General features: G+C 36.0%; 1 protein-coding gene across 6 annotated transcripts in view; it reads right to left on the bottom strand.

The window, feature by feature from the left end:
• Nucleotides 1-26,245, bottom strand: part of NFATC3 (nuclear factor of activated T cells 3) — a 113,789-nt gene that overhangs the window by 14,894 nt on the left and 72,650 nt on the right. For 2 of the 6 annotated variants that reach the window (XM_072967601.1, XM_006203776.4), the window contains exon 9: nt 18,369-19,376. In XM_072967601.1, coding sequence (XP_072823702.1) covers nt 18,369-19,376 — 1,008 coding nt within the window. Of the gene's footprint in view, nt 1-456; nt 575-1,815; nt 1,920-3,314; nt 3,439-18,368; nt 19,377-26,245 lie in introns of those variants that run through there. The other 4 variants (XR_012075736.1, XR_012075735.1, XR_012075737.1 and 1 more) reach the window with 4 other exon arrangements.

Below are 26,245 nucleotides of genomic sequence, written 5' to 3'. Positions count from 1 at the left end.
CTAGTAAAGGGAAATGATGATTTTTTTTCCCACAACTGACTAATTAGGGGGAGATCGGTCAGTTATTAAGGGTCCTTTCTTTCTAAGAAATCTCTTACATTCTGTAAAGACAAACATTACATTACTAGCCGAGTAAACAGTACACAGGTACTTGAAGGTAAATTCAAATATTAGCATGTATGTTTTTGTATCAGCAAAAACTGAAATATTGGGGGGGACCCCCAAACAAAAGTCACATGGTCACTCAGTTACAGACTACATTCTTTTCAATTTGGGTTAAGATGTGGGATTCTGAATTTCAGGATTATAAGAAGATTCTGTCCTTTTTCTTATTTTTTTTTCACTTTGTACGTTTTCTCTGAATAATGCTGTCCATTTCTAAATACTGCTGACTCCCCAGGGGCCAAACCTGAGCTCCAGACCCATAAACCCACACGACGCATTCTACATGCTTGCCTCTTCAAGACCTTGCTCCATCAACTTTCTTCCTTCTTCCATCTCTTTAATCAGTCTATCTGCTCATCTTCTCCTCCTGTATTCTTCTCATCATTGTTTAAATATGGTAAGTCTCTGCCTCAAAGAAGCAAGCAAGCAAACAAATAAAAACCTCAGACCCCACACAGACTTCTATATCTAATTTTTTCTTTCATTGTCTATCTTAAAGGGTTATCTACACTGTCTGTTGTTTCTATGTTCTTACCTCCTGTTTATTCCTTAGTCATCCACTGATCCCTTCACTCCACAGAAATAATTTTTACCAAGATCACTAGTTACCAACCTGTTGCTTCACACACAAGAAGGGCAATGGGGTTGACACTGAAAGAAATAAGCTTTAGTTTTGGTTCAGCTGTGATGTGACCAGAACAACTTAATCTTTCTTCAACTGATTTTCTCAACCATAATATGAAGAAATTCATTTAAATCCTTTACAGATATGTAGAACTTAGTTGCCAAGGATGTGAGACCAGGGTAGGCTGGCCCAGCTTCTGGGAGAAGCCAGGGTTAGGTGCCTTGTCTGATCAGAAGGCTTTAGTACCCTAAATATAAAGATTTGGTAGTGGACATGTTTTCTAAGTCCCCTTTCAAATCTAAATTCATTAAAATGAAATTCAAATGGCATTTTGAGAATTATAATCTGTACATTTATAATTTCTGTCATATACTTTCTCACGTGGCTCTGACAGTCTTTGAAGAAAGGGGCTATATGACACTGAGGGAGGGCTATGGTTCATTGCTGAGGTAGGAAGGCCTGAGGCCTAGCCCCCTCCCTCACAAGGACTGACTCCACTTCTATGGACTCCTTCCAAATGGAACTCCAGATGAACTACCAGGAGTGCAAACACGGGCCTAAAGGTCAGGCTCAAGGGTAAATGATCCAGGTTGCCTCTGGTAAATGGATAACATTTCCTGCTTAATTTCCATTCCATACTGCCTCACATCAAAACTTAAAAGAGTACTTGACCAGAAATGAGTAGGCTTACACATCTGATCAGCAATGAAATTTACTCAGCACCGAAGCCACAGATTTCATATAGACGGGCCTCTCTCTGTTTTGGTTTAATAAATCCAATTAAACACTTGTCTTTTATTCAAACCCAGACTACAATTATGAGTACAAGTGTGAGAGCCTGAGTATGGTCAGATTTAAAAAGCAGAGTCTTATAGTCAAAGTGTAGCTCCAAAGATAATGAATGGGCCCCTACCAAGAAGGTGCCCATGTATAGCCCCTCCTCTGTAGCACATGCAAATCCAGCCACAGCATGCAAATATCAAACTTGGGCACAAAAACGACGACACATTTCAGTCAACACTCACCCTCTAGATTCTCCAGAAAGGAGCTGGACATGAGAGCTCACTGTGGGTAGGCCATTTCTCTGCTGAACCTGATGGCTGGTGTTTCAAGTCAGACATAAACTGGTCTGTGTCAAAGAAGACAATATCACTACTGAATGGAACAAACCAGAATGTAACTTAATCTACTACATGCCCAGCTTGTTTTTTCCTATAATCAAGAGGAATTTAGTTGTCCTTTATCTGTCAATCACTGCATAAAATGGCTCCTCATGTTTTATTATATAATAATAAGAATACTGCAGTCCAGAGAGTTTCGATTAACAACTGATTTATTTTCTCAATTTAAAACGGCAATGATTTTTAAAAGTTACAATGATGGCTTTCAGTGATTTTAAGGGATAGATTTAGTTTTAAATAAACTGGCTTTTATTAGATTATATCTATTAGTAGTTTTCAAATACTTGTCTATGATTGTATCAGTTACCTGGGCATTTAATAAAAAAATAAACTCCTGGGCTGTGTTACAGAGCATAGAATCAAGGAGGGCAGTATAGCTCAGTGGTAGAGCGCATACTTGGCATGTACAAGGTCCTGGGTTCAATCCCCAACGCCTCTATTAAAAAAAATAAGAAATGAGCACAGAATCAAAATGTCTAAGGGTAGGAGCACAGAACACCATATGCATAGGTAAATTTGGGGGTCATGGAGGAATATTTTTTGAACTAAAGTTGACATCCATTAACAGGTTATGAAATCATTTCAGTGAGTTTAAAACAGTATTTAAAAAAGAAACGGGGGTATAGCTCAGGGGTAGAGTGCATGCCTAGCATGCACAAGGTCCCGGGTTTAATCCCCAGTACCTCTGTTAAAAATAAATAAATAAATAAACCTAATTATCTCCCTCCCCCCACCACAAAAAATTTTTTTAAAAAAGAAAAATTTAAAAGAAGAAATAGAACAAAATAGAAGACAGGCTGCATTTTCTTTAATAAAAGTTAAGAATTGGTTTGTGAGATGTTCACGTTAGTTGTATATATATTTTTGTTTGTTATGTATTGGGTCATGCTATAAAACACTTCTTATTGTGGGCAGCTGTCAAAAATGTTTGAGAGTTATTGCACTAAAGAAAACTGCTCACTATGAGCAGTTTTGTGAAAATGGCTGACATATTCAGTTAAAGAGTCTAAAATGCAATGAGGCAAACCCCCCTCCTTTGGTCTATAAGGAATTATTTTTGGTCTTGGCTGTACAACTTCAAACAAAAGAACCTAACCTTTTAGGTTCTAGAAGGACGCTTATTACATCTTGGAAGAGAATAATCTGTGTGTAGTCTCCATGAACTAATTAATATCCTCATTTTAGGCAGATAAAAGAGGGAAAACAAAGGAGGAGCAAACACGTGCAAAATGCAGCCTCACTAAGGGGGTTCAAAACAAAACACAAAAAAACCCAAATTATTGGTGGTTCAGCAAAATTTGTCTACCTTAAGCTTTTTTATTACTAAATTTGAGATCGCTCACCTAGCTTCCAGGAGGGATTTAAGGATTACAGTATATGTGGAGTATTTTAAAGACTCTAGATATTGTCAAAAGTCTCCTTTCTGAGGTTGCCCAATCTTCGCAACTGAATTCTTCAAAACAGACCCTAGGGTATAGAACATGTGATTCAGGTAAATCAGCACATAAATCAGAAGAAAGAAGCCCAGGAACAAAAGTAAGAGGACAACAGACACTGGGAACTTTTGTGAGTTGGGTGAAGCAGTGGTAATTTCAGACTGTGCTTATGGAAAATTACAGTCCTCAAGATATTTTTCTAGTTCCTTGAAACATGGTTCTAAAAAATACCTGATTTATTTCTTCCTATCACACAAACTCTGACCAGACACTTAAAGAATTAACATTTTCTATCTCATTCTAAGGCCAGCACTACCCTGATATCAAGGCCAAACAAAAACACTACAAGAAGAAAACTACAGAATATCCCCTATGAATGTAGATGTAAAAATCCTTAACAAAAATACTAGCAAACTTAGTTCAGCAACATAATAAAGGAATTACCTCATGACTAAGTGAGATTTATTCCCAATTATCCAAGAATAATTCAACATATGAAAATCAACAAATGCAATTAATATACTATACATTACTAGAATGAAGGGGAAAAAACCCATATGATCATCTCAATTAATGTAGAAGCATTTGACAAATTTCAACGCTCTTTCAATATAAGAACACCCAATAAACTAGGAATAGAAAGAAACTTCCTCAATATGACAAAGGCTATAAATGAAAAACCCATACTCATTGGTTAGAGACTGAAAGCTTTTCCCCTAAGATCAAGAACATGACAAGGATGTTCACTTTTGCCACTTCTATTCAACATAGTACTGCAAGTTCTAGCCAGAGCGATTAGGCTAAAGAAATAAAAGGCATCCAAATTAGAAAGGAAAAGGTAAAATGATCTTTGTTTACAAATGATATGATTTTATACATAGAAAGCTCTAAGAACTGACATACAAAAATGTTAGCACTAATAAATTAAGTCAGCAATTATAGAATATAAAATCAATACACAAAATTTAGTTGTATTCTAGATGCTTTCAATGAACAATCCAAAAAGGAAATTTATATATCAACTTTATTTACAATAGCATCAGAAAGAATTAAAAATTTAGGAATTAATTGAGGAGATGTTAAGATTTGTATACTGCAAATTACACATTGTTGAAGGAAACTTAAGATATAAATAAATGGAAAACATCCTATGTTCGTGGTTTGGAAGACTTAATATTGTTAAGATGATAATACTACCCAAAGCAATATATGGATTCAATGCACTCTCTATCAAAATCCCAACAGTGTTTTTGCACAAACAAAAACCCATCTTGAAATTCACAATGAATCTCAAAAGACCCTGAAGGGCCAGAACCATCTTAAATAAGAACAAAGATGGGGGACTCACACTTCTTAATTTCAAAACTTACTACAAAGCTATAATAATCAAAACCGGGTGATGTTGACATAAGGACAGACATAAAGACCAAAGGAATAAAATAGAGAGCCCAGAAGCAAACCCTCACAATATACAGTCAATTCATTTTCACTTTCAAACAAGGCTACTGTGTGGACATCCACATGCAAAAGAATGTTAGTTGGAGTCCTCCCTCACATCATACACAAAGTTAACTCAAGATGGATCAAAGACTTAAACATAAGAGCTAAAATTACAAAATTCTTAGATGAATAAAACACAGGGCAAATCTTTATGACCTTAGATTGGGCAATAATTTCTTAAGTATGATACTAAAAGCATATACAACAAAAGAAAAAATAGATAAGTTGGATTTCATCAAAGTTAAAAACATCAAAGGAAACTACTGAGAAAGTGAAAAGACAACCCACAGAATGGGAGAAAATATTTGCAAATAATGTATCTGATAAGGGTTTTACTATCAGAAATATAAAAAGAACTCCTACAACTCAACAAAAAAACCAAAGTCAATCCCCCAAAAATCGGCAAAAGATTTGAGTAGACATTTATACAGAGACAATAAACAAATGATCAATAAACTCATGAAAAGATGTCCAATATTATTAGTCATTAGGGAAATGTAAACCAAAACTATAATGATACCACACTTCACACCCATTTGAGGTGGCTTTTTAAAAAAATTTTTAAAAAGGGTACAGTCATTTTTAAAAAATAATTTTAAAAAATTTTAATGGAGGTACTGGGGATTGAACCCAGGACCTTGTGCATGCTAAGCATGTACTCTACCACTGAGCTATTCCCATCCCTGAGGATGGTTTCTTTTTTTTTTTTTAATGAAAAATAGGTGTTGGCAAAGATGTGGAGAAACTGGAACCCTCATGCACTGTAAATGTAAAATGGTGCAGCCACTGTGGGAAAAACACCAGTTTGGCAGTTCCTCAAAAAGTTGAACAAAGAATTTCCGTATGATCCAGCAATTCCACTCCTAGAATATCCAACAGAATTGAAAACAGAGACTGAAACAGATATCCATACTCCAATATTCATAGCATCATTATTCATAATAGCCAAAAGGTGGGGAAAAAATGCCTTTCAACAGATGAATGGATAGACAAAATACAATGGAATTATTATTCAGCCATAAATAGAAATGAAATTCTGATACATGCTTATAACATGGCTGAACCTTGGAAACATTATGCTAAGTTTATAAGCCAGACAGAAAGGACAAATGTTGTATGATTCCATTTATATGAGATATCTTGAGTAGGGAAAGTCACAGAAATAGAAAGCAGAATAGAGGTACCACAGGCTGGGTTAAAGGGAGAGAATGGACAGTTATTGCTTAATGGGTACAGAGTTGTTATTTGGGGTGATGAAAAAGTCATCAAAATAGACTGTAGTGATGGCCACAAATACTTTGAATGTACTTAATGTCACTGAACTGTACATTTAAAACGGTTAACATTTTATGTTATGTATATTTTACTAAATTTAAAAAATTTCAAAAACGAACTTTGGGTTTTCTTGTGGGAGAACACTGTATGAAATGACTGAACTAGGTGTTCACAGCTCTAACCATTTACTCAAAGCAACAGCTGGAGGGCGTTTGTAAATCCCTCTAAAAATTTGTAAATCTTGGCTATAGAATTTATTCCTTGTATATCAAAGTTTTAAAAAATTAGTTAAATATTTTTAAATCCTGAAATATATCTGTGGGGAGATAAGCGAAATTTCTCTACTTGTCCAAACTGCCTCCCCATTTGACCAAGATGTTTACTTTAGCCACCTTATCAATATATAGATGTTTCTGGTTTATACAAACAACTGAACGATCTGGTGGGTGGGTAAATGAAAATAAAGGCTTTAGAATCCTAGCATCATCACTTATTGGACTGGTGACCTAAGAAGTTGTTTAACTCTTGTGAATCTGCCTACTTATTTACTCAAAGAGGATAGTGTCCCCTGAAATGTATATGTAGGCACTCTGTAACATTTTATAGAAATGCAATCATTATTACCTAAATTGATAAAGGCAGGACAATTAATTGATCACTTAATGACCTCATCAAGTGGCTTTAAATACCACATGCATGCCAACAACTCTCAAATTTCTATCTTCAGTCTATAACTCACTTCAAAACTCAAGATTTGTTCATCCAACAGATTACTTTATATCCCTACTTGAATGTTCAATAGATACTACATCCAAAACTGAACACCAGATCTTTCTCCAAGACCTGCTTCATCCATAGCCTTCTCCACCTTAGCTGACAGCAACTCTATCTTTCTAGTTGCCTAATGTCATTTTTTAAAAAATTATCTTTAATGGAGGTGCTAGGGATTGAAGCCAGGACCTCATGCATGCTAGGCATGCACTTTACCACTGAGCTATAACCTCCCCTCTGCTTGGTGTCATCTTTAATTTCTTTCACATCTTCCATGGAATCTGTTAGGAAATGCTATTGGCTCTACCTTTAAAATACATTCAAAATCAGACCATTTCTTAGCCTGTCCATTGTTACCACCAAACCATCACTTCTGGCATAGATTACTGTAACAGTATCTTAACAGGTCTCCCTCTTTTTATCCTTGCCTCCCTACCCAGCAGCCAGAGTAACCAAATCAGATTATGACTAATCTGTTTAAAACCTTACAACGATGGCCTACAAGACCCTATATATGAGTCCTTAAAGTGTGATCAGGGACACATGGGGTCCCCTAAGAACTATTAAGGGAGTCTTCAAGGTCAAAACTATCTTTATAATAATACTAAGAGTTTTTTGCCGTTTTCATTATCAACCTCTCCTGAGTTTACAATGGAGTTTTCCAATGGAAAACATCACGTGTATGTGACTTTATTGCTGTGATGGGTAATGGAAAAGCTCTCAGTTTTAACTTCTAATACAGTAAATACTGATACATAGAAGCCACCTAAATAAAAGTTCTTGGGGATCCTCAATAATTTTTAAGATTATAAAGGAGTCCTGAGACCACAAAGTTTGAGAACTGTTGCCCTACATGTTCTGGCTCTCCATCACCTCCTTGACTACATCTACTACTACCTTCCCTCTAGATCCATCTTGTTCCAGCTACACTGGCCTCTTTGATCTTATTCAATAAACCAGACGTGCTATCACCTTAGGTCTTTCTTCTGCCTGTCCCTTTTGCCTAGATTACTCTTCTCATAGTTAGTCACACTGGTAATTTTCTCATCTTCAAGTTTTTGTTCAAATGTTACCTCACTAAAGACATTTATTTACTCTATCTAAAATTGCAATTTGCTCCCAACTTTACCCTTCACAGCACTCCAAACACCCTTCACCTTACTCTTTTTCTTTCTTCATAGCACTTATTACCTCTCAATATATTGTACAATTTACTTATTGTGTCTATTTTGTATTGCCTCTCTCCACTAGAATGCAAGCTGTGATGGCAAACTTCTGTTTTATTCACTAGGGCCTACAATAGTGCTTAGCATATATCAGACACTTGATAAACGCTGTTTGAATGAATAAATTAATACAGATTAATTCAAACTGCAGGTAAACAATACAGAAGTTAATGTGATCAATGTAAATTAATCATTTTATAAACTATATTTACAACAATTAATGTTGAAAAATAAATCAATATTATGTTGTAAAAAGCACTAAAAACATTATAAAGAAGATGACAACAAGGTTATGTGTTGTTTCACCCACACTACTGGATTTCTGATGCAAAGTAAAAGATTTAAAATTAAGATTTCCAATTATGAGAAGGCCCAGAGATACATCCACATATAGAGAGAAATTAAGTATAAGTTGGTATTTTAAATCAAAGGAGAAAGATACGGTTTTTTAATAAACAATGTTTGGACAACTGGGTAGCCATTTGAAAAATTAAAATTGGATCCATTCCTCATACATTCCACCAAAGTACATTCCTGATGGATCAAAGATTTACAAAATTGGAAACCATAAGCAAAACAGAATGACAGCCTATGGAATGGGAGAAAATTCTTGCAAATGATGAAACCGACAAAGGCTTGATCTCCAGAATATATAAGCAGCTCGTACGACTTAATAAGAGAAAAACAAACAACCCAATCCAAAAATGGGCAGAAGACCTAAACAAGCAATTCTCCAAGGAAGAAATATAAATGATCAATAGGCACATGAAAAAATGCTCAATATCACTAATTATCAGAGAAATGCAAATCAAAACTACGATGAGGTATCACCTTACACCAGTCAGAATGGCTATCATTAAAAACTCCACAAATGACAAATATGGAGAGGCTGTAGAGAAAAGGGAACCCTCCTACTCTGCTGGTAGGAATGCAGTTTGGTGTAGCCACTGTGGAGAACAGTATGGAGATTCCTCAAAAGACTAGGAATAGACTTACCATATGACCCAGTAATCCCACTCCTGGGCATATCCAGAAGGAACCCTACTTCAAAAAGACACCATAGCAGCACTACTTACAATAGCCAAGACATGGAAACAGCCTAAATGTCCATCAACAGATGACTGGATAAAGAAGATGTGGTATATTTATACAATGGAATACTATTCAGCCATAAAAACTGACAGCATAGCGCCATTTGCAGCAACATGGATGTCCCTGGAGAATGTCATTCTAAGTGAAGTAAGTCAGAAAGAGAAAGAAAAATACCATATGAGATCGCTCATATGTTGAATCTAAAAAAAGAAAAAAGAAAAGAAAAGAAAAGAAAAGAAAACAGAAACAGACTCATAGACATAGAATACAAACTTGTGGTTGCCAAGGGGGCAGGAGGTGGGAAGGGACAGACTGGGATTTCAAAATGTAGAACAGATAAACAAGATTATACTGTATAGCACAGGGAAATACATACAATATCTTGTGGTAGCTCACAGCAGAAAAAAAAATGTGACAATGAATATATGTATGTTCATGTATAACTGAAAAATTGTGCTCTACACTGGAATTTGACACAACATTGTAAAATGACTATAACTCAATAAAAAAACATGTTAATAAAAAAAGACGCAAAAAAGAAAAGCAAAAAAAAAGTAAAGGAGATCAAATGCTAAAAAAAAGATTCACAGAATCATAAAAGTAACAGATGCCATGGGAGATAAAAGATTCATAAGTTACATAATATAAAGGTAAAAAAAATTCTTCATGGCAAAAATCACATATTGGGGGAAAATCTGTAACTTATAGCTCAATGAGCTAATAAACTTATCAATAAAAGATTTTATATTTTATAAATAAATAAGAAAAGGATTATAATCTAATAGAAAAACAAGCAACTATCAGCAGAGGTCATGGATTTGTGACAAAGATTTTCTCTTAAGCAAATGAAAAGGTACACAACCTTACTCCTAAGTGAAATACAAATTAAAATTATACTGAGAAGCTATTTTCCACCCATCCCACTGGCAAATAATAAGATACATGGTAACAGAATGTGCTGATGAAGGAATGAGAGAAACAGGTACTCTCTTACAATGACAGTGGCAATGTAAATTGATACAACCTTTATGGAGGACAATTTGGCAATCTTTCTCAAAATACTGGTCAAGCAATCTTACTTCTCGGAATTTATCATATATACACACACACATACAGATGTCTATAAAATGGTGGGAAATGACATTTGTAAAATGTTATTCATGGTACGTGTTGAACTGATAAAGGTACAGCTATATAATGGAAAAACTGATACAATTTTATGAAATATTCTATTAAAAGATCTTCCAAGGAAGTTCTTTTATGTTAAGCATAGAAAATTTTCCAAGATTTAATACATGGAAATAGCAAAATGCTTGAAGTATACATAATATGCCAGTAAAAATATGGAAAAAATATATGCAATTGCTTATAAATGCATAAAATAGCTCTCAACTAACAGTCAAGAAACCGCTAAATCCAGCTGCTCACTGAGAGAACAATTGGGTACCTAAGAGAGATTTTTCACTATGTACTTTCTTGTACCTTTAATATTTTTAACATATGAGTGTATGACATTTTTCAAAACTAAGGATTATCTTAAGAAACCCAGATAAAGTAAAATTTAAAAAAAACTCGTTCTACACAAAATCATCTACAGATACTTCCCCCCCCCTTTTTTTTGTAGGGGGGGAGAATTAGGTTTATTTACTTATTTATTTATTAATGGGGGTACTAGGGATTAAACCCAGGACCTCATGCATGCTAAATAAGCATGTACTCTACCACTGAGCTATATAACCTCCTCCTCCAACGGATGCTTTTAAACAAACAAAATAATTATAGGGGACTTAATATGTTCCACATTCTTACAGATGTAAGGCTAGAATGCTAGAAACCATCACTCTCAACCCTACCCTATCTTCTACAACTTAAAGAGTTTCAGGGGAGGGTATAGTTCAGTGGTAGAGGGCCAGCTTAACATGCATGAGGTCCTGCGTTCGATCCCCAGTACTTCTATTAAATAAATAAACAAAGAAAAATAAACCTAATTGCCTCCCTCTCCCCGAAAAAAAATTTTTTTAAAAAGTTTCATACTTTTCCTTCCTGCACAGATAGACAAGCTAATGAATAGTAGGATTTAGAAATGTACAAAAGAAAGAGGGAGGAAGGAAGGAAGAAGGAAGGAAGGAAGGAAGGAAGGAAGGAAGGAAGGAAGGAAGGAAGGAAGGGAGAAAGAAAAAGGAAAAAAAAAATCAGGTATCTTCAAACCGAAAAGAGCTACTTGGTGTATTTATCTAAGTTCCATCAAAAGCTAAGATGCCTGACAAAAGGTAATCTTGTAATCAAAGCCAGAGAACTGCCACCAAACCACAAAAGCTGAACTGGTGAGCCTAAAGTTATTTATCTCTCATTTAAAATATTTTTGTTCCTGTGAATGATTCATTTCCAAAGGAACTCAAAAACAGGATATGAATTTTAAAATAGAATACACCTTTAGACACTGGCTTTGTATCTTACATATGGCAGACATCAGAAAATTACTATGTTTACTGTGTTTATAGACTTCAGATTATATAAAGTAATCAATTATAGCTATTTCAGAAACCACTAAACACATGCACGATGATCTAAATTTCAGACAGACCTGAATTCAAATGCCAGTGCCACCTCATATGATATTTGTCTTTCTCTGTCTGACTTACTTCACTTATTATCATAATCTCTAGGTCCATCCATGTTAGAAATAAAAGATATAACTTTTATTTACAAATCAGAAATAGACCTGTGGACACAGAAAACAAGCTATGGTTACCAGAGGGGAAGGTGGGGGTGGAGAGAGTAACAGATTAGGAGTTGGGATTAACAGACACACACTACTATCTGTAAAATAGATAAACAACAAGGACCTACTGTATAGCACAGGGAACTATATTCAATTTCTCGTAATGAGCTGTAATGGAAAAGAATCTGAAAAAAATATGCATGTATATGTACAACTGAATCGCTCTGCTATATACCTGAAACTAACATTGTAAATCAAATACATTTCAATAAAAAATAAGAAAAAAAAATGTCAGTCCCAGTGTTTCTCACCATATAACACTGGTAAAGTGTTGAAGCTCTCTGAGTCATATCTCTAAAAATAAGGCTAATAATTCACTTTTCATAGATTGTTGGGAAGAACTAATGAGCTATTAGCAAAGTGTCTACCACAGTGCTCCAAAAAAAGTTATATTATCAAGAAACAGTAACCATAATTCACTAATTATTTTAAAATATACTTTCTTTAGTGAACTTATTTTGAAGACTTAACGATATGCTGTGATATGCTGGCTATTTAGTGGTAACCTCTCTTGGATTTTTCACAGTTTATGTATAGATTTTAGTATCAAGCTGATTCAAAGAAAAATTTTTGCTCAAATGGGGTACAATTAATGTGTCCATATGAGAAACACAGACACATTTGATATAAGAAATAAAAGATCTTCTCAAATGCTTACCCCTGCTTCACTGGGTCTGAAAATTAAATTTTCTTATTATACATCCAAAAGTGGTTTTATCTCAGGCCCCTAATCCCTGTCATGATCTGTTCTGCATGAGGCATGATTCAAAACCTACATGGGTATTATCTGTGGGAACTTTCTGCCTCTGGAATTATTCATCATAAATACATTTGAGGCTGGATGGTACATGTATGTCTCCTGAAAGAAGATTCATAACTTACTGAGAGTCCCAGTTAAAAGAGAAAGGTCAGTTTTATCTACCTCCCTCCCCTACTGTGTCCCTCAGTGATTCAACACCTCATTTGTGACCCACTCTTATCATTGGGTATGCCTGGCTTTCTTTTGTTTTATTTATTTAAATACAATAAACATCAGTAAAACGAGTATCCAAAAGGTGGAATAGAACACTGATAGTAATATTTACCTCTGCTCTTCCATACCAGCCTCCTGATTCCCCCATCCAAGTTAACCAACTGAAATGTGTGTTTATCAGTCCTTTGCTACTTGAAAGCAAGCTCTTCTGCTTGTCACCTATATACAAACTGCAGCAGCTGAGGTCACATCTAGAGTCCCTGTTTACAGTCAAATTAGCAATTGCCCTACATTGAGGATCAGCATGTTACTGCACAGAGCCTGCAAGCGGCAGTGTCAGTTTTCACCACAGCAGCAGGTCAGGCTATATTTAACATGTATCCTCTCCTCCGCTGAAGAGCTGCAGCTGCGGCTCTGTTAGTTTGTGAACAAAGGAGGACAAGAGGGAAATGAGGGACTCTAATGGAAAGTTGTAACTGGATTCAGCTCAATCACAAATTAAATGGGCCTCTATTTAAAAGTCTAAGACAGAGTAGTTTAAGAATATTATAATCTTAATTAAAACGCTTAAAACACAGTGGTGACAATTTCAATATTTCTGTACTGTTTTAATGTATATCACTTGGTGCAAAAACTGGGACATATACCCTATAATGCACAAAAATGTTTAGGAAAAGTTATAGTTCCAGGTATACAAATTTTAACATCTGAGTAAAAACTAACTTAGTGGTAATTTTATAGATGTAGCACACTTTTCAAGCGGGGCAATGGTACATATAAGTAGAAAAGAAAAAGCAGCAAAAGAGTTTTGAACAATACTCTAATTGGCTGAATAAGTACACATCACAGCCTTCCAAGGGGACTGCTTAAAAGAGAACATCACTTGGTAAAGGTCAGCATTCTGCTGTGACTACTACCCCAAGAAGTATTCCTCCTGAGGAGGGAGCCACATTACTCTGAAACAGAGAAATGGTTCTGGGTCTCTTTTGAGCTTGGAAGACTGAAATGAGGGGCTAAAATAACCTCAATGAACTGAACAAGGATAGCTGTAAAGTTTAGTTTTGGGTTCCAAAAACAGCATATATAAAAACCCATGGTAGCAGGTGGGGGTGAAGGTGAGGGGAGTAGGGAGAGAACGGGATGTGATTTAGTTAAGACTAATGATTAGTACTCACAACTCACTAAATTAACAGCAACATGGAGCTAAGAAGACCCCCTGGCATCACACTGTACTGATAAAATAGTCTTCTGAACAAGGAAGGTGATGGTTCCAATCCACTCTGAGCTGGCTAGAGTGTGTTCCCTTCTGGATACTGCACTATGAAAAGGAACTAAACACCAAGGTTCAAACAAAAGGGAACTACCTACCATGTCAGTGAGGGTGAGGGAAGGAGAACATTGCTGGAGTGTTTTTAAGACTTGGGAAAGAGATCAAGATTTCACACACGTGAAGGGCTATTACAGAAAGATTACATTTGTTCTGTGTGATTTCAGAGGCATCAGAGCCCACATAAAACAAGGGTGGCTGGAACTCAAAAGGCCCTGAGATGTTCCAAAGAAGCTGGAGAGGAAGAGACCAACAGGAATATAAAATCACTAGGGACACCAGAGTAGGAATTCCAGAGTGAAAAAGGACAGAGTCGAGAGCCTTTAAAACTTCATCTATAGTGAGAATCTATATTCTTAAAATTACACTGGCTTCTCTCACAAACCAAGACACTGCGGAGAAAACAGCATTTTCTTTCATCTATTCTGCTTCCTCTACATCTGGAATCTCAACTCACAACTGATGAGAAACATGACTGTAGATACTGGAAAAACTCCTAGAGCACTGAATTAGGAGTCAGGAGACTTGGGTTTTAGTCTTTACTCTGCTATTAACTCAGTGTTACAGTGTTACCCTGGACAAATACCTTAAGCTCTGTAAAACTCAGATCCTTTATCTATAAAACGAAGGAGCCATATTAGAGTATTTTTAGTTCTATAAGTCTTGAATTTCTGAGCTGAGGTGCACCAATATCTTCTCTCTATTAAATGTCACTGAATTTATAATAAAAATTTTAGGTGTTGGGGGTAGGGGTATAGCTCAGAGGTAGAGCATGTGTACTTGGCATCCATGAGGTTTTGGGTTCAATCCCTAGTGCCTCCGTTAAGGGGAAAATAAAATTAAATAATTAAGGTGTTGATGTCTGTATTTCTAAAAGTAACAGTCAAGTAATACTTGAATGATTCTTGACAGACTCCATCTTAATTAAAAACTTCAAAAATAAAAAGGATATTTTATGTACTAATATTTAATTTGATATAAAAGAAAGGAGGGTAAATATAAAACAAACAGGATTAACAAAAAGTTATTAGGATTAGGTACATACATTTAACTAGTATAACACATATTTAAATATTTACTTGTGTCTTCTAGGTATAGAGTGGAAATTACTTTGTACTTAATACCTATCACAATATAGAAAAGTTAAAATAAAACCTGAGCTTGAGCTAACTGCAAAGTTCACTTTAAGTACTTCTAATCCTTTTTGGCATGTATTATGGCTTACTGTTAACGTTTAGCAGAAAGGGGACATTAAAGTACTATGGAGTTCAAATATGATGGAGTTCAAGGCCTATATGTTGTCATTTTTTAATTAATTTATATTAAAACGCTGTAGAACTGTAGGATTTTCTAAGCACCTAGAAGAAGTTTACCTTCAAAGGCAAATCCATATAACATAATGAATGAGTCAGGAGGCAAATATCAAAAATTCATTTTAGAATTCAAGTAAAGCACTAAAATGTACCTTGCAAAAATTTTACATCAAATAATCTGAGATGCCCAGGAGTGTATTTTACTTTTTCCCCCTCTTAAATTACTGCTAGCACCACTGAGCATCTATCAAGTCTCCTGATAGGTGGCAATGAGGGAATTCAGTAGCTAGTCCCTGTCCTCTTGGGGCTATAATCTGGGAACTTTGCTTGACTGTGAATGGAACAAAAATGAAGTGGCTTTTATATTTGCCATCATAGATCTCATCTTTCCAGATTCTCTGTTTTTGCAACACATCTTCACAAATTCAAAAGATGAAATAAATACAGTTTTCATAAAACCTTCCTAAAAGTTCCAATTTGCTGTCCTCCCCCCAAAATCACTTAATTTGTGGTAAATTAGAAAGAGGAGGTTCCAGCTTTGGTCTCTCTTTAAAAAGAAAAATCTCTTCATTTGGAAAGAAAATGAACTGAAACACCGCATGAGACCAGCTTAATAAATCTTATGTCTTCAGTGCCATCACAAATGGGTGGTAGGTTATTACTTAAGGTCATATCTTTTGTTTCAGGGATCAAGGATTAAAATTCTAAATATAAATCTTAAAAACACTATGAATATTTACTCAAAAACTGCCAAAAGAATGAATAGGTAACATTTTCATAGCCTATGTATATTTCAAAAAGCCTGTAGCTATTTCAAATCTGTTTTGCATCAAAGTAGTAGCCTCCTCTCTATCTGGTATCCATCACTATTTAAGTAGGCAGTGACACATACTGTGCATAAAGAGAACAGCCAGACACCAGGGCCTTCAAGTACTCCCAATACAAGTATGACAGATCAGATACAGTTGTGAACATATATTCATGCAGTGAAATTCTGCACACGCATTCCTGGAGAATGTTCCACTATTCTCTAGGAATTAAAGAAAGCTTGAGGGATCTCCTGTAGCACAGAGTTCTAACCACCATGGCCTGTTGCTGCTAGGAGGCAGCTATAGTGCTGCAAGAAAGAGACTACACTGAAAGATCTGATTCCAGTCTGAACTCTGATACTTATCATTTGTGTGACCTTCAGAAAGTCTAATTCTCTAAACATAGCTATCTAGCAGATCAGTAAGGGTCAAGTTAGATAACAAATTTAATTGGTGAATCTGCTACACAAATTGTAGGTGTCCCTTCAGTTTACAAATATACCTTCTGTTTACACACAAATGACCTGGCATAACCTCTTGTGGCTTTGAAGGCCATTCTTTACTATGCCATCTGCCCTCCAGCTACAGATAATCATGCTTTCCCAAAGCTCTGTGTTTCTGCTTATGTTGTCTGACTTTCACTTTGATCCTCATTTACTGATACTACACTTGAAAAAAGCCAAGTGACTGACCCTCATTTACTGAAAACATATGAATATCCTCCAGGACTGGCTCAAACGTCATCTCCTCAAAGAAGCCTTGCTGAATTCTTATAGAATCTCTCTTATCTCTCTGATGATCTCCCAGTGTGCTTATTTTATATCTTGGTTGTAAGTGACTAAGACCTACTGCATTGCATAGTCATGTACTGATCTGATAGTAAAGTCCTGGCAGGGGAAGGCAGCAGAGGCAGTTGCCATATTTTATTTACCTTCCTTTCCCCTTATGTCTAGAATTTGTAATTTAATACAAGCTTTGCAACTAAGTAGTAAACTCAACCTCTCCAGATATGTAAAGGAAATGGCTGATCTAGAATTACTTTTCTATAGATTAATACAGAATCAGAAAGAGAACTAAAATTCTATACCCGTGTTTCAAAATTTTCATATTGGACAACAGTTACAGGTAGCTTTCACTGAATCCCTATATAGACAAAATTTCACTACCATATAAATGACAAAGCCAATAAATTCTAAAATTATTACATAAAAATCCTATCTTGGGGGCATTTTTAATTATTGAAATAACTAATATTCCAGACTGCAGTCCAATTTATTGATTTCATAAAAACGGGTCTACATACCAACTTGCTACATTTATATAAACAGCTTCTTTTTATCATGGTGCCAACAGCTGTACCAGCAGCAGCAAACCAGTCTGGTCTTGTACCATCACCACTATCTGACTCAGCAAGCTGGCAGGGCCACAGAGAAGTAGGTTCTTTACTTGTGTGAGTCTCTTCAAGGACAGGAACTCTGTCCTAATACACTGCTGGTATTTCTAGCATCTAACTCTGTGCCTTGCAAATGGATGGCATTCAGCAATGTTTACTAAATTAACACTTCTAAATTCCATTCTCTAGACACTGTGACCTCATATATGTTCTGAAAGAAAAAATGCCCACTAAATCTCCTATCTTCAGTTCCATCACAAATGAGTGGTAGGTTATCACTCAAAGCCTCACCCTTTGCAATAGATATTAGTGGTAAAATAAACTTTAAAGCACATATGTTCATTTCTATTCTCAGAGTCATATATTAACATATTTCTAGTAACAACAACTTATTAAAAAGCCCAACCATATGCCAAGAAGCAATCCACGGTAACTCATGACTCTTAAAAGAAGGAAGTTCCTGGATCTTCACTGCTTTAAGAACACAGACATGAACTTACCATCATCTAAAGTGATGTCCTGCAGACCAATTGTTGAAAAGTTAGGTTCCTGCTCTTCAGGTTCAGGTTTAATGTTCACAGATGTCTCATCAGGTGGAAATGAAGCTGGATCACACAAATTGTGACATAATAAGGATGAAGGTGCTGAAAGACCTCCCTGGCCTGTATTTTGTGCTTGAGTTGAGTGCTGTCCAGAATGCATTCTGGTGGCTAGAGACGGTGATGAGGCAGTTCCTGAGCTAGGAGACTGGTAAGGCATAGACTGTAGCTGAGGAGATGGTGGCCCAGAAAGTGGTGAACTGGCCAGGGGATGAGAGGCTGCTGGGGAAGCTGCTGTAGCAGACCCTGAATGTGAAGGACCATACGTAATGGGCTGTAATTGAGGGGAAGGCTGACTTGTGACCTGGTCGGCCACTGGAGAAGAAAGAGATCTTTGTCCTGTGTTTGAACAGTGGTATCCCATTGACTGCAGATGAGGCAGGGTCTGCACAGACTGAGGTGTGTGGGCTAAGAGATGTCCTGTTGAGCCTGAATTTGAAGAATGAAATGGTATGGATGACGGTGGTTGACAGCCAAGATTTACTAAAGTAGGAAGCACTGCATCCTGCTGAAACAAAACTGGATCAAATTCTTGACTAGAGGCAGCATTAACAGGAAGACAAGTTGGTCCATTGAATACAACATTAGTTTGCATAGGCTGATAGGAAGACCCCACAGGAGGTGTTGGTGTGACTTGAAAAGGCTGGTGGAGGACTGAAGAAGGTATCATATGCTGTTCTTTACCAGCACTCTCATCCCTACACAGCAACTGTGGCAGATGGGATGAGGTTACCATGGATGCATATGTTTGCTGGATGGGACAAACCAAGCTTCTCTGTGCTGACAGTACACTGTCATGTAGGTGTCCTGTATCTGAGGAAGGCCTCTTGGTCTGGGCAGGATGAGGCATAGGCAATGATGGAACTGAAGACAAGTCAATCTCTTCTCTGTGTTCTTGCTTCATCAAAACTGAAAAGGAAATGATTAAAATAAATGTAATTATGTAATACATAAGATAATTATGAAAGGCCTTCATTCTAGGGTGCACAACTGCAGCACACATCCAAGCTAGGGGTTGAAAACTCAAATGTCTTCAGGGAAGGCAGATACCATAAATATATGAAGTCAGTAAACTATAAGACAACAGGGAGTGGCTCTTGCTCTAAATATATTCAAGTTAAAAAAGAAACAACAATACCATATAGAACTCTATTATAAAGTAACGTTGGAAAGATCTCTAAGATACGTTGCTAAGTAACAAAAAAAACTGAACTACAGTACTATGTGTGTATGTCACAATTCACATAAAATGCTGTGTGTATATATACATATGTATACAGACATACATGTTTTTGCTTTTTACATATAAATATCTCTCGAAAGATGCACATGAAACTGATAACTGCTAGATTTACTGCTGGAAAGGGAAACTAGGTGACTAGGGGATAGGAGAACGAAGGAGATTTACTTCTTACTGTGTAAGTTTTTGGGCCTTTTGAATGTTTTCACTATATATATATATATATATATATATATATATATATATATATATATATAAAACCTATTTAAAAATAAATAATTTTTTAATGAAATCCCAAAATCCTATGGCTAATAAAAGCCTTAAATTGAGATCTTTGATCTAAAACTTACCAATCACCTGGTTTTACATGTTACAACTGTGAGATAATAGAAAATATATATTGGTCTTTGCCGCTGGTTCCTGCCACAGAATTCCTAAAACCTTTGCAATTTCCTGGGTGACAGGAGTGTTTCTGGTTCTAATGAGGTGAGTGGGTGGGCTCTTGGATGACAGCTAGTCACCAGAAACATCAAGCCATGGTTTGTTAGAAGCTTGGAATTTTCAGCTTCACCCCTCATTCTCTTGAGAAGGAGAAGGGCTGAAAATGGTGTTAATGATTTATCATATCCTCATGATGAAGCTTCCATAAAAGTCCCAAAAGTATGGGGTTCGGAGAGTTTCCAGGTTGATGAAGTGTCCCTTCACATATACCTTGCCCTATGCATCTCTTCCATTTGGTAGTTCATCTGTATCCTTTAATAAACTTAATAAACATATCTTTTAATAAACTGGTAAATGTAAGAAAGTGTTTCCCTGAGTTCTGTGGAACCTCAGATTTTTAGCTGGTTGGTCAGAAGCATAGGTGACCAGAAGCTGGGAGACTGGGGACGGGATGTGTGGGGCAAGTCTTGTGGGACTGAGCCTTTAACTGTGGGATATGACACTATCTCCAGGTAGGTAGTGTTATAATTGAGTTAAATTGTAGGACACTTAGCTGGTGTCAGAGAATTACTTGTTGTGAGGAAAAAACCTTCAGATGGTGACTAGCAGTGTGAGAAGTAAAGTGTTCTGTGTGAGTAATAAAGGAGACTCCCAGGAGGGAAACCCAGTAGGGAAGAACTGGGTTTTTCCCTACAGAGGGAGGAAAAAAACCCTGAGTTTTAGTCCTTTACAGCATTATATACTGGAAATCATGAATCTGACATTCGTAAAGCTTCTAGTTTATAATGGTTTTCATGTGTATCTCATTTGATCCTCAACCATCATCAGATTCATATCACAAGAGGAATAATGGGGGATCAAAAGAAGTACTAGACTCCACAAAAAACCCAAAAGAGCTAATAAACAATTTAATAATGCTGCAGGATACAAAATCAACATGCAAAAATTAGTTGTATTTCTATAAACGAGTAATGAACAATCCAAAAAGGAAATCAAGAAAACAATTCCATTTACAATAGCATCAAAAATAAAATACTTAGGAATAAATTTAACCAAGTGCAAGACTTTACACTGAAAACTATAAAAGACTACAAAAGAAATTAAAGAAGATAAATAAATAGAAAGATATCTTGGATTCATGAATTGGAAGACTTAATTATTTGCTAAGAACATAGTACTTTCCGAAGCAATTTTCTGTTTCAGTGAAATCCCTATCAAAATCCCAATGGCATTTTTGGGCAGAAATAGAAAAATCCATCGTAAAATTCATATGTAATCTCAAGGGACCCCAAATAGCCAAAACAATCTTGAAAAAGAACAAAGACAGAGGACTCACACTTTCTAGTTTCTAAACTTACAACAAAGCATAAGGATAGACCTACAGACCATAAGGATAGACCAATGGAATAAAACAGAAAGTCCAGAAACAAACCTTTACATATATAATCACTGCTCTTCAAACAAGGGGTGCCAAGACCATTGAACAGGGCAAGAACAGTCTACTCAACCAACGGTGCTAGGACAACTGGATATCACATTCAAAATAATAAAGATGGAATCTTACTTGACATCATGTATAAAAATTAACTCAAGTTAACACAGAGCTAAAACTACAAAACTCTTAGAACAAAGGGCAAAAGCTTTATGACACTGGATGTGGCAGTGGTTTCCTAAGTAGGATACCAAAAGCATAGGCAACAAAAGAAAAACAGATAAACTGAACTTCAAAATTGAAAACTTCTAAACATCAAAGAAACACTATCAACAGGTGAAAAGATAACCCACAGAACGGAAAATGTATTTGCAAATAATATTTCTGAAAAGGATTTAATATTTAGAATACATAAGGAACTACAACTCAACAGGAGTTGAGGGGTTGGTTTACCAGTTCTCTTCTCTAGGATTGGTAGTTACAGAGATGAAACAAAGCTAGAGATGCTATATGGTGAAAGCCTGCCTGAGAGTAAAGCCAACAGAAAGAAAAGCAGAGTTAAGATGAAGAGAAAGCCTAAGCCCTGAGACAACACTGCTTGAGCTGAAGCATGTCTGAAGCTAGCATTCCAGTTAATCTTCCAGTTATATGAGCCAATAAATTATTTTTTGTTAAGCTAGCTTGAATTGGGTTTCTGTTATTTGCAACTGAAAGTCCTAATTTACTTCAAAACAATCTTTATGAAGTAGGGATTATTATCCCTGCCTTATAGAAGAGTATACTGAAGAGGAGATTAAAGACACTAAGATTTCACAGCAGCTAAGTGGTATCATAAGGACCTGAAGACAAGTTTTTCTCCCTCCAAAGTCCAAGCTTTTAATCACTGAAGTATATTTTATTACCAAGAAGATTCCATTTCACCATTCCATCAAGCATGCAGAAGCTACGAACACCAATCATCAATCTTTCTGACATGAGAAAAAGTAGCAGATTCATGATTTAGGATGAATCTGCTTGATGAATGAAATGCTTAAGGTAGGAATCAATGTATTTTGCTTACTTTACTTAATATGGTTATCAAAGTAGAAAAGAATCATTAATTTATTGTGTCAAAACAACTGGTTTCTCTTGGCAAGCACTTCAGCCCACTAAAAATTATCTACTTTACCTTCCTATTGAAGTGCTACAACTCATTTAAAAATAATTTTCCTAAATTCACATCTCATTGTTCTTTCCAAGTTTTGAATTAGTTTACTACTAATTAACATAATTAAAATTTTCATGACCTTCACAATGTATAAGAACTTCATTTTATGTCAAAAGAAGGTAACAGTGATACCCAAAGCAAGGTCTAATCTCATCTGACCATTTATCTAACCTCTGCCATGTACATAAGCACTATATCAATCTGAGAAAATAAAGGTAACAATTTAGACAGCCTTGCTTTTTAAAAAAGACAGCCCTGATAGTATTATTTTACTGTAGAAGAGGTGATTAATGTAGTGTTTGCTTGGGGGTGCTTTTGAGTTCTACACTTTACTCTGGTTTCCTAGCAAGAAAAGAATGGGTTCATTATTCATCTGCTTTAGCTTTTCAATCTGGCAACTGGTAAGCCCACCCCTAACAATGAGACAACAACTCCAATCTTCTTGTTGCTTCTGTCACAACGTTCATTTTCTTGACCCAGGCTTCCATCCAGTTTCCGATTCTTGCTCAAGTATCTCATTTCAGGTCCACTGTGTCTACTGGCTCCTGACTTCTCTAATGTCTTGATATACTTACTTTTCTTCTGACTTTGGGAGAACTAGAACTTTGTCCCTGGCCTACTGGATTTTTTTCGTCTTCTACTTTGGCTCCTACTCGGGTCCCAGGAAAGCCATGGTGAACCCTATACCCGGAGTCATATTACCACATAAGAAAGGAAAATATCCAAGAAAGCCTGATTAATCTTGGGCAGAGCAGGTGGGGCCCTTGGTTACATAAGTGATTGGTTATCATGTATGAAAAATGAGACAGAGGGACTGAAAACTACAGCATAATATCCATCTTTTTTGCATAATCCAATCCTTGTTTCTATGTTCCTGACCCACATCTGGGTACCCAGACTAATAGTTCTGCTCTACTAAATTGAACGTATATCCACCCTACCAAATCAAGTATCACTCTTTTTGTCTATAAGAGATTCAGACTCCAACCTGACCCAACCATAAGAAGTGCCTACTGCTGGCCTATGGTAATTTATTCTTGTTTGGAGGGAAATACAGTTAAACAGACCTTACAATATCTGGAATGAGATGACTTTCAGAAACAGATTAATTTTATCTTTTGTATTATATATGCTCATTCTCAGGTTTAGAATATTGATGAATGGAGTGCTCCAGGAAAAAAAAAATCAACTGTTGTAGTGGTTTTCAAACCATGAGAAACCTCACAACTCTTCTTTAAGTAACAGATGTGTAAAAACAGGATCCAGAGTTAGAGCTCTGGATTTCCCGTTACAGTGTAAACCGAGCACCCAAGCTAGCTTTCATCCTTTTTTATATATTTGCTTTTTGCATAAGACTTTATTTGAAGAATAAAACCATTTAAACAATTTGAAAACCACTGCATGAGTATTATACCCTCATTTTATGGAGGTTAATCAGTAGTAGTTACAATCTGTGTCAGAGCTGAGATCTGATCTCCTGACTATAAGGCAGGCTTTTCCCCCCCAATCAAAACAACCACAATCCACAAAAGTCAGTCTGTCTAGTCAACTATTTGGAACATGGAATATACCTTCCCACAGGCAAAATATTATACATGAGAATTTAGCTCTAAAGCTGCTCAGAAAAATCTCCATAATTTCAAAAACCAGAGCTAGGTGGTACTTCCAAGTACAAATAACTTCTGCTGGGCTTCAGAGGGAGAAACAGTTCCTCAATAGCTTCAGGGGTGCTAGGGTTGGGGTATGGCCCCCTATCTCAGAAGTTCTAAAGCTAGAGGTTAGGCAGAAGTTCAGGCAGTACCACTAAGGAAGGGCTGTGTGCTCCCTTAGCAATTGCTGTAATTTGTGAATCATACACATTATGCTGAAAACTGACTTCATTCTATAAAGTGCATGGATTGTGGGACAAATAATGCTAAACATATTTTCTTTTTATTTTTTAGATAAACATATTTTCTAATTTAAACAAACACCTTTTTAAAAAATCAGGCATTTGCAGTTAGTGACTATTCTTCCATTGGATATTGGTCAGATCCCTATTGCTAAGGGGTTGCCAAAAAGGAAACAAATCAACAAATCCCTTAATAAAAAACAAGCAACTTATGAATATCTAAAATTTTTATAAGTAAAATTTAAAAAGGAATTATTTGCCACACCATAAACAAATGGCAAAAATCTCTAAAGAACTCATTCAAATTAATAAAACAAATACAACTCGAACATAACAAAGACAGGGTCATTCAATAGACTTCTAAGAAACTATTAAAATTCTGTAAAAATATCCACTGATGAGGAAAAATAAAAATGTTCAGGTTACAAAATTAGTATATATAGTACAGTTCCATGTCTATTTTTAAAAAGATTTATCTATACATGGCTCAAAAAGATCTAGAAGGATAGAATGACAGTTTCAGAGTAGATATTTTAAAGTATTTTTTCAACTTGTTTTTCTAAAAAAAACCCCACAGTAATGTATTTGCTTTTGTAAAACTTTTAATCAAAATTTTTTTAGAAAAACAAAAAAGCCAAATGTTATAAGGAAAGGTAGTAATCAACCAGAATAAGGACTATCCAAACACTCCTGTGTCCATTCTTCCTTCTGTTGGTGTACCACCTGATTTGTATTCTGTCAATCACAAGGCCAGTAGTGATGACAGCTGCAGTCCAATCCAATATTCTCTCAGCACTCTGGGGCCCCACTGATTTCCATTTTCATATGTAATACCCTCTAGGACTCTGCCTTTATACTGTCCTCCCAATTCAAGAGCTGATAATGTAAAGGCATTACATTTGCTCCTTTCTGTTTGCCTGTTGCCACCACTATGATGGTAGTAATCAACACCTCTAATCTGCTGACCCTACTGTTGTATTTTTCCCCCAATCTTGGAAGCCAGGTCCCTTCTTATCCAAGTTAGATTATATAATCCCTCATCTCAATAGCGTTTGATAACATTCTTGGACCATGGGTCTTTAGTAAATCTTACCCTGGAGGAGCCCTACTATACATATTTTACCACCTGCCCTAAAGAAGCTGCTTAAGATAGAGCTAATGGAGTTCTGCAGTAGAGCTATAAATTCATCAATATCAACATCAAAGGTGCTCTTTGATCATGCCTAGAATCCTATTAGGTTTCTGGGAAAACTTACTTTTCCCCCTTCACTTTACAACAACTTTTCCAAACTTTTCCACATTCTTAAACTGCCAGATCACCCACACTCTCTTCCTTCTGCTCACAACAGGAGAATTCATGTGATTCTTTTCAGAAATAAAATTGAAGTTATCATATGGAAACTCCCTAAACTCTCCATTACTAAATCTATAAAACTTTCTTTTTTTCCTTTTTTTTAACATTTTGTATTGATTTATGACACACTGTAAAATTATTGAATTCCAGTGTAGAGCACAATTTTTCAATTATACATGAACATATATATATTGTCACATTTTTTTTCTCTGT

Source organism: Vicugna pacos, chromosome 9 (assembly GCF_048564905.1).
Source record: "Vicugna pacos chromosome 9, VicPac4, whole genome shotgun sequence".
NCBI lineage: Eukaryota > Metazoa > Chordata > Mammalia > Artiodactyla > Camelidae > Vicugna > Vicugna pacos.
The sequence above is the reverse complement of the archived record's forward strand: the minus strand, read 5'-3'. Positions and strand labels throughout refer to the sequence as shown.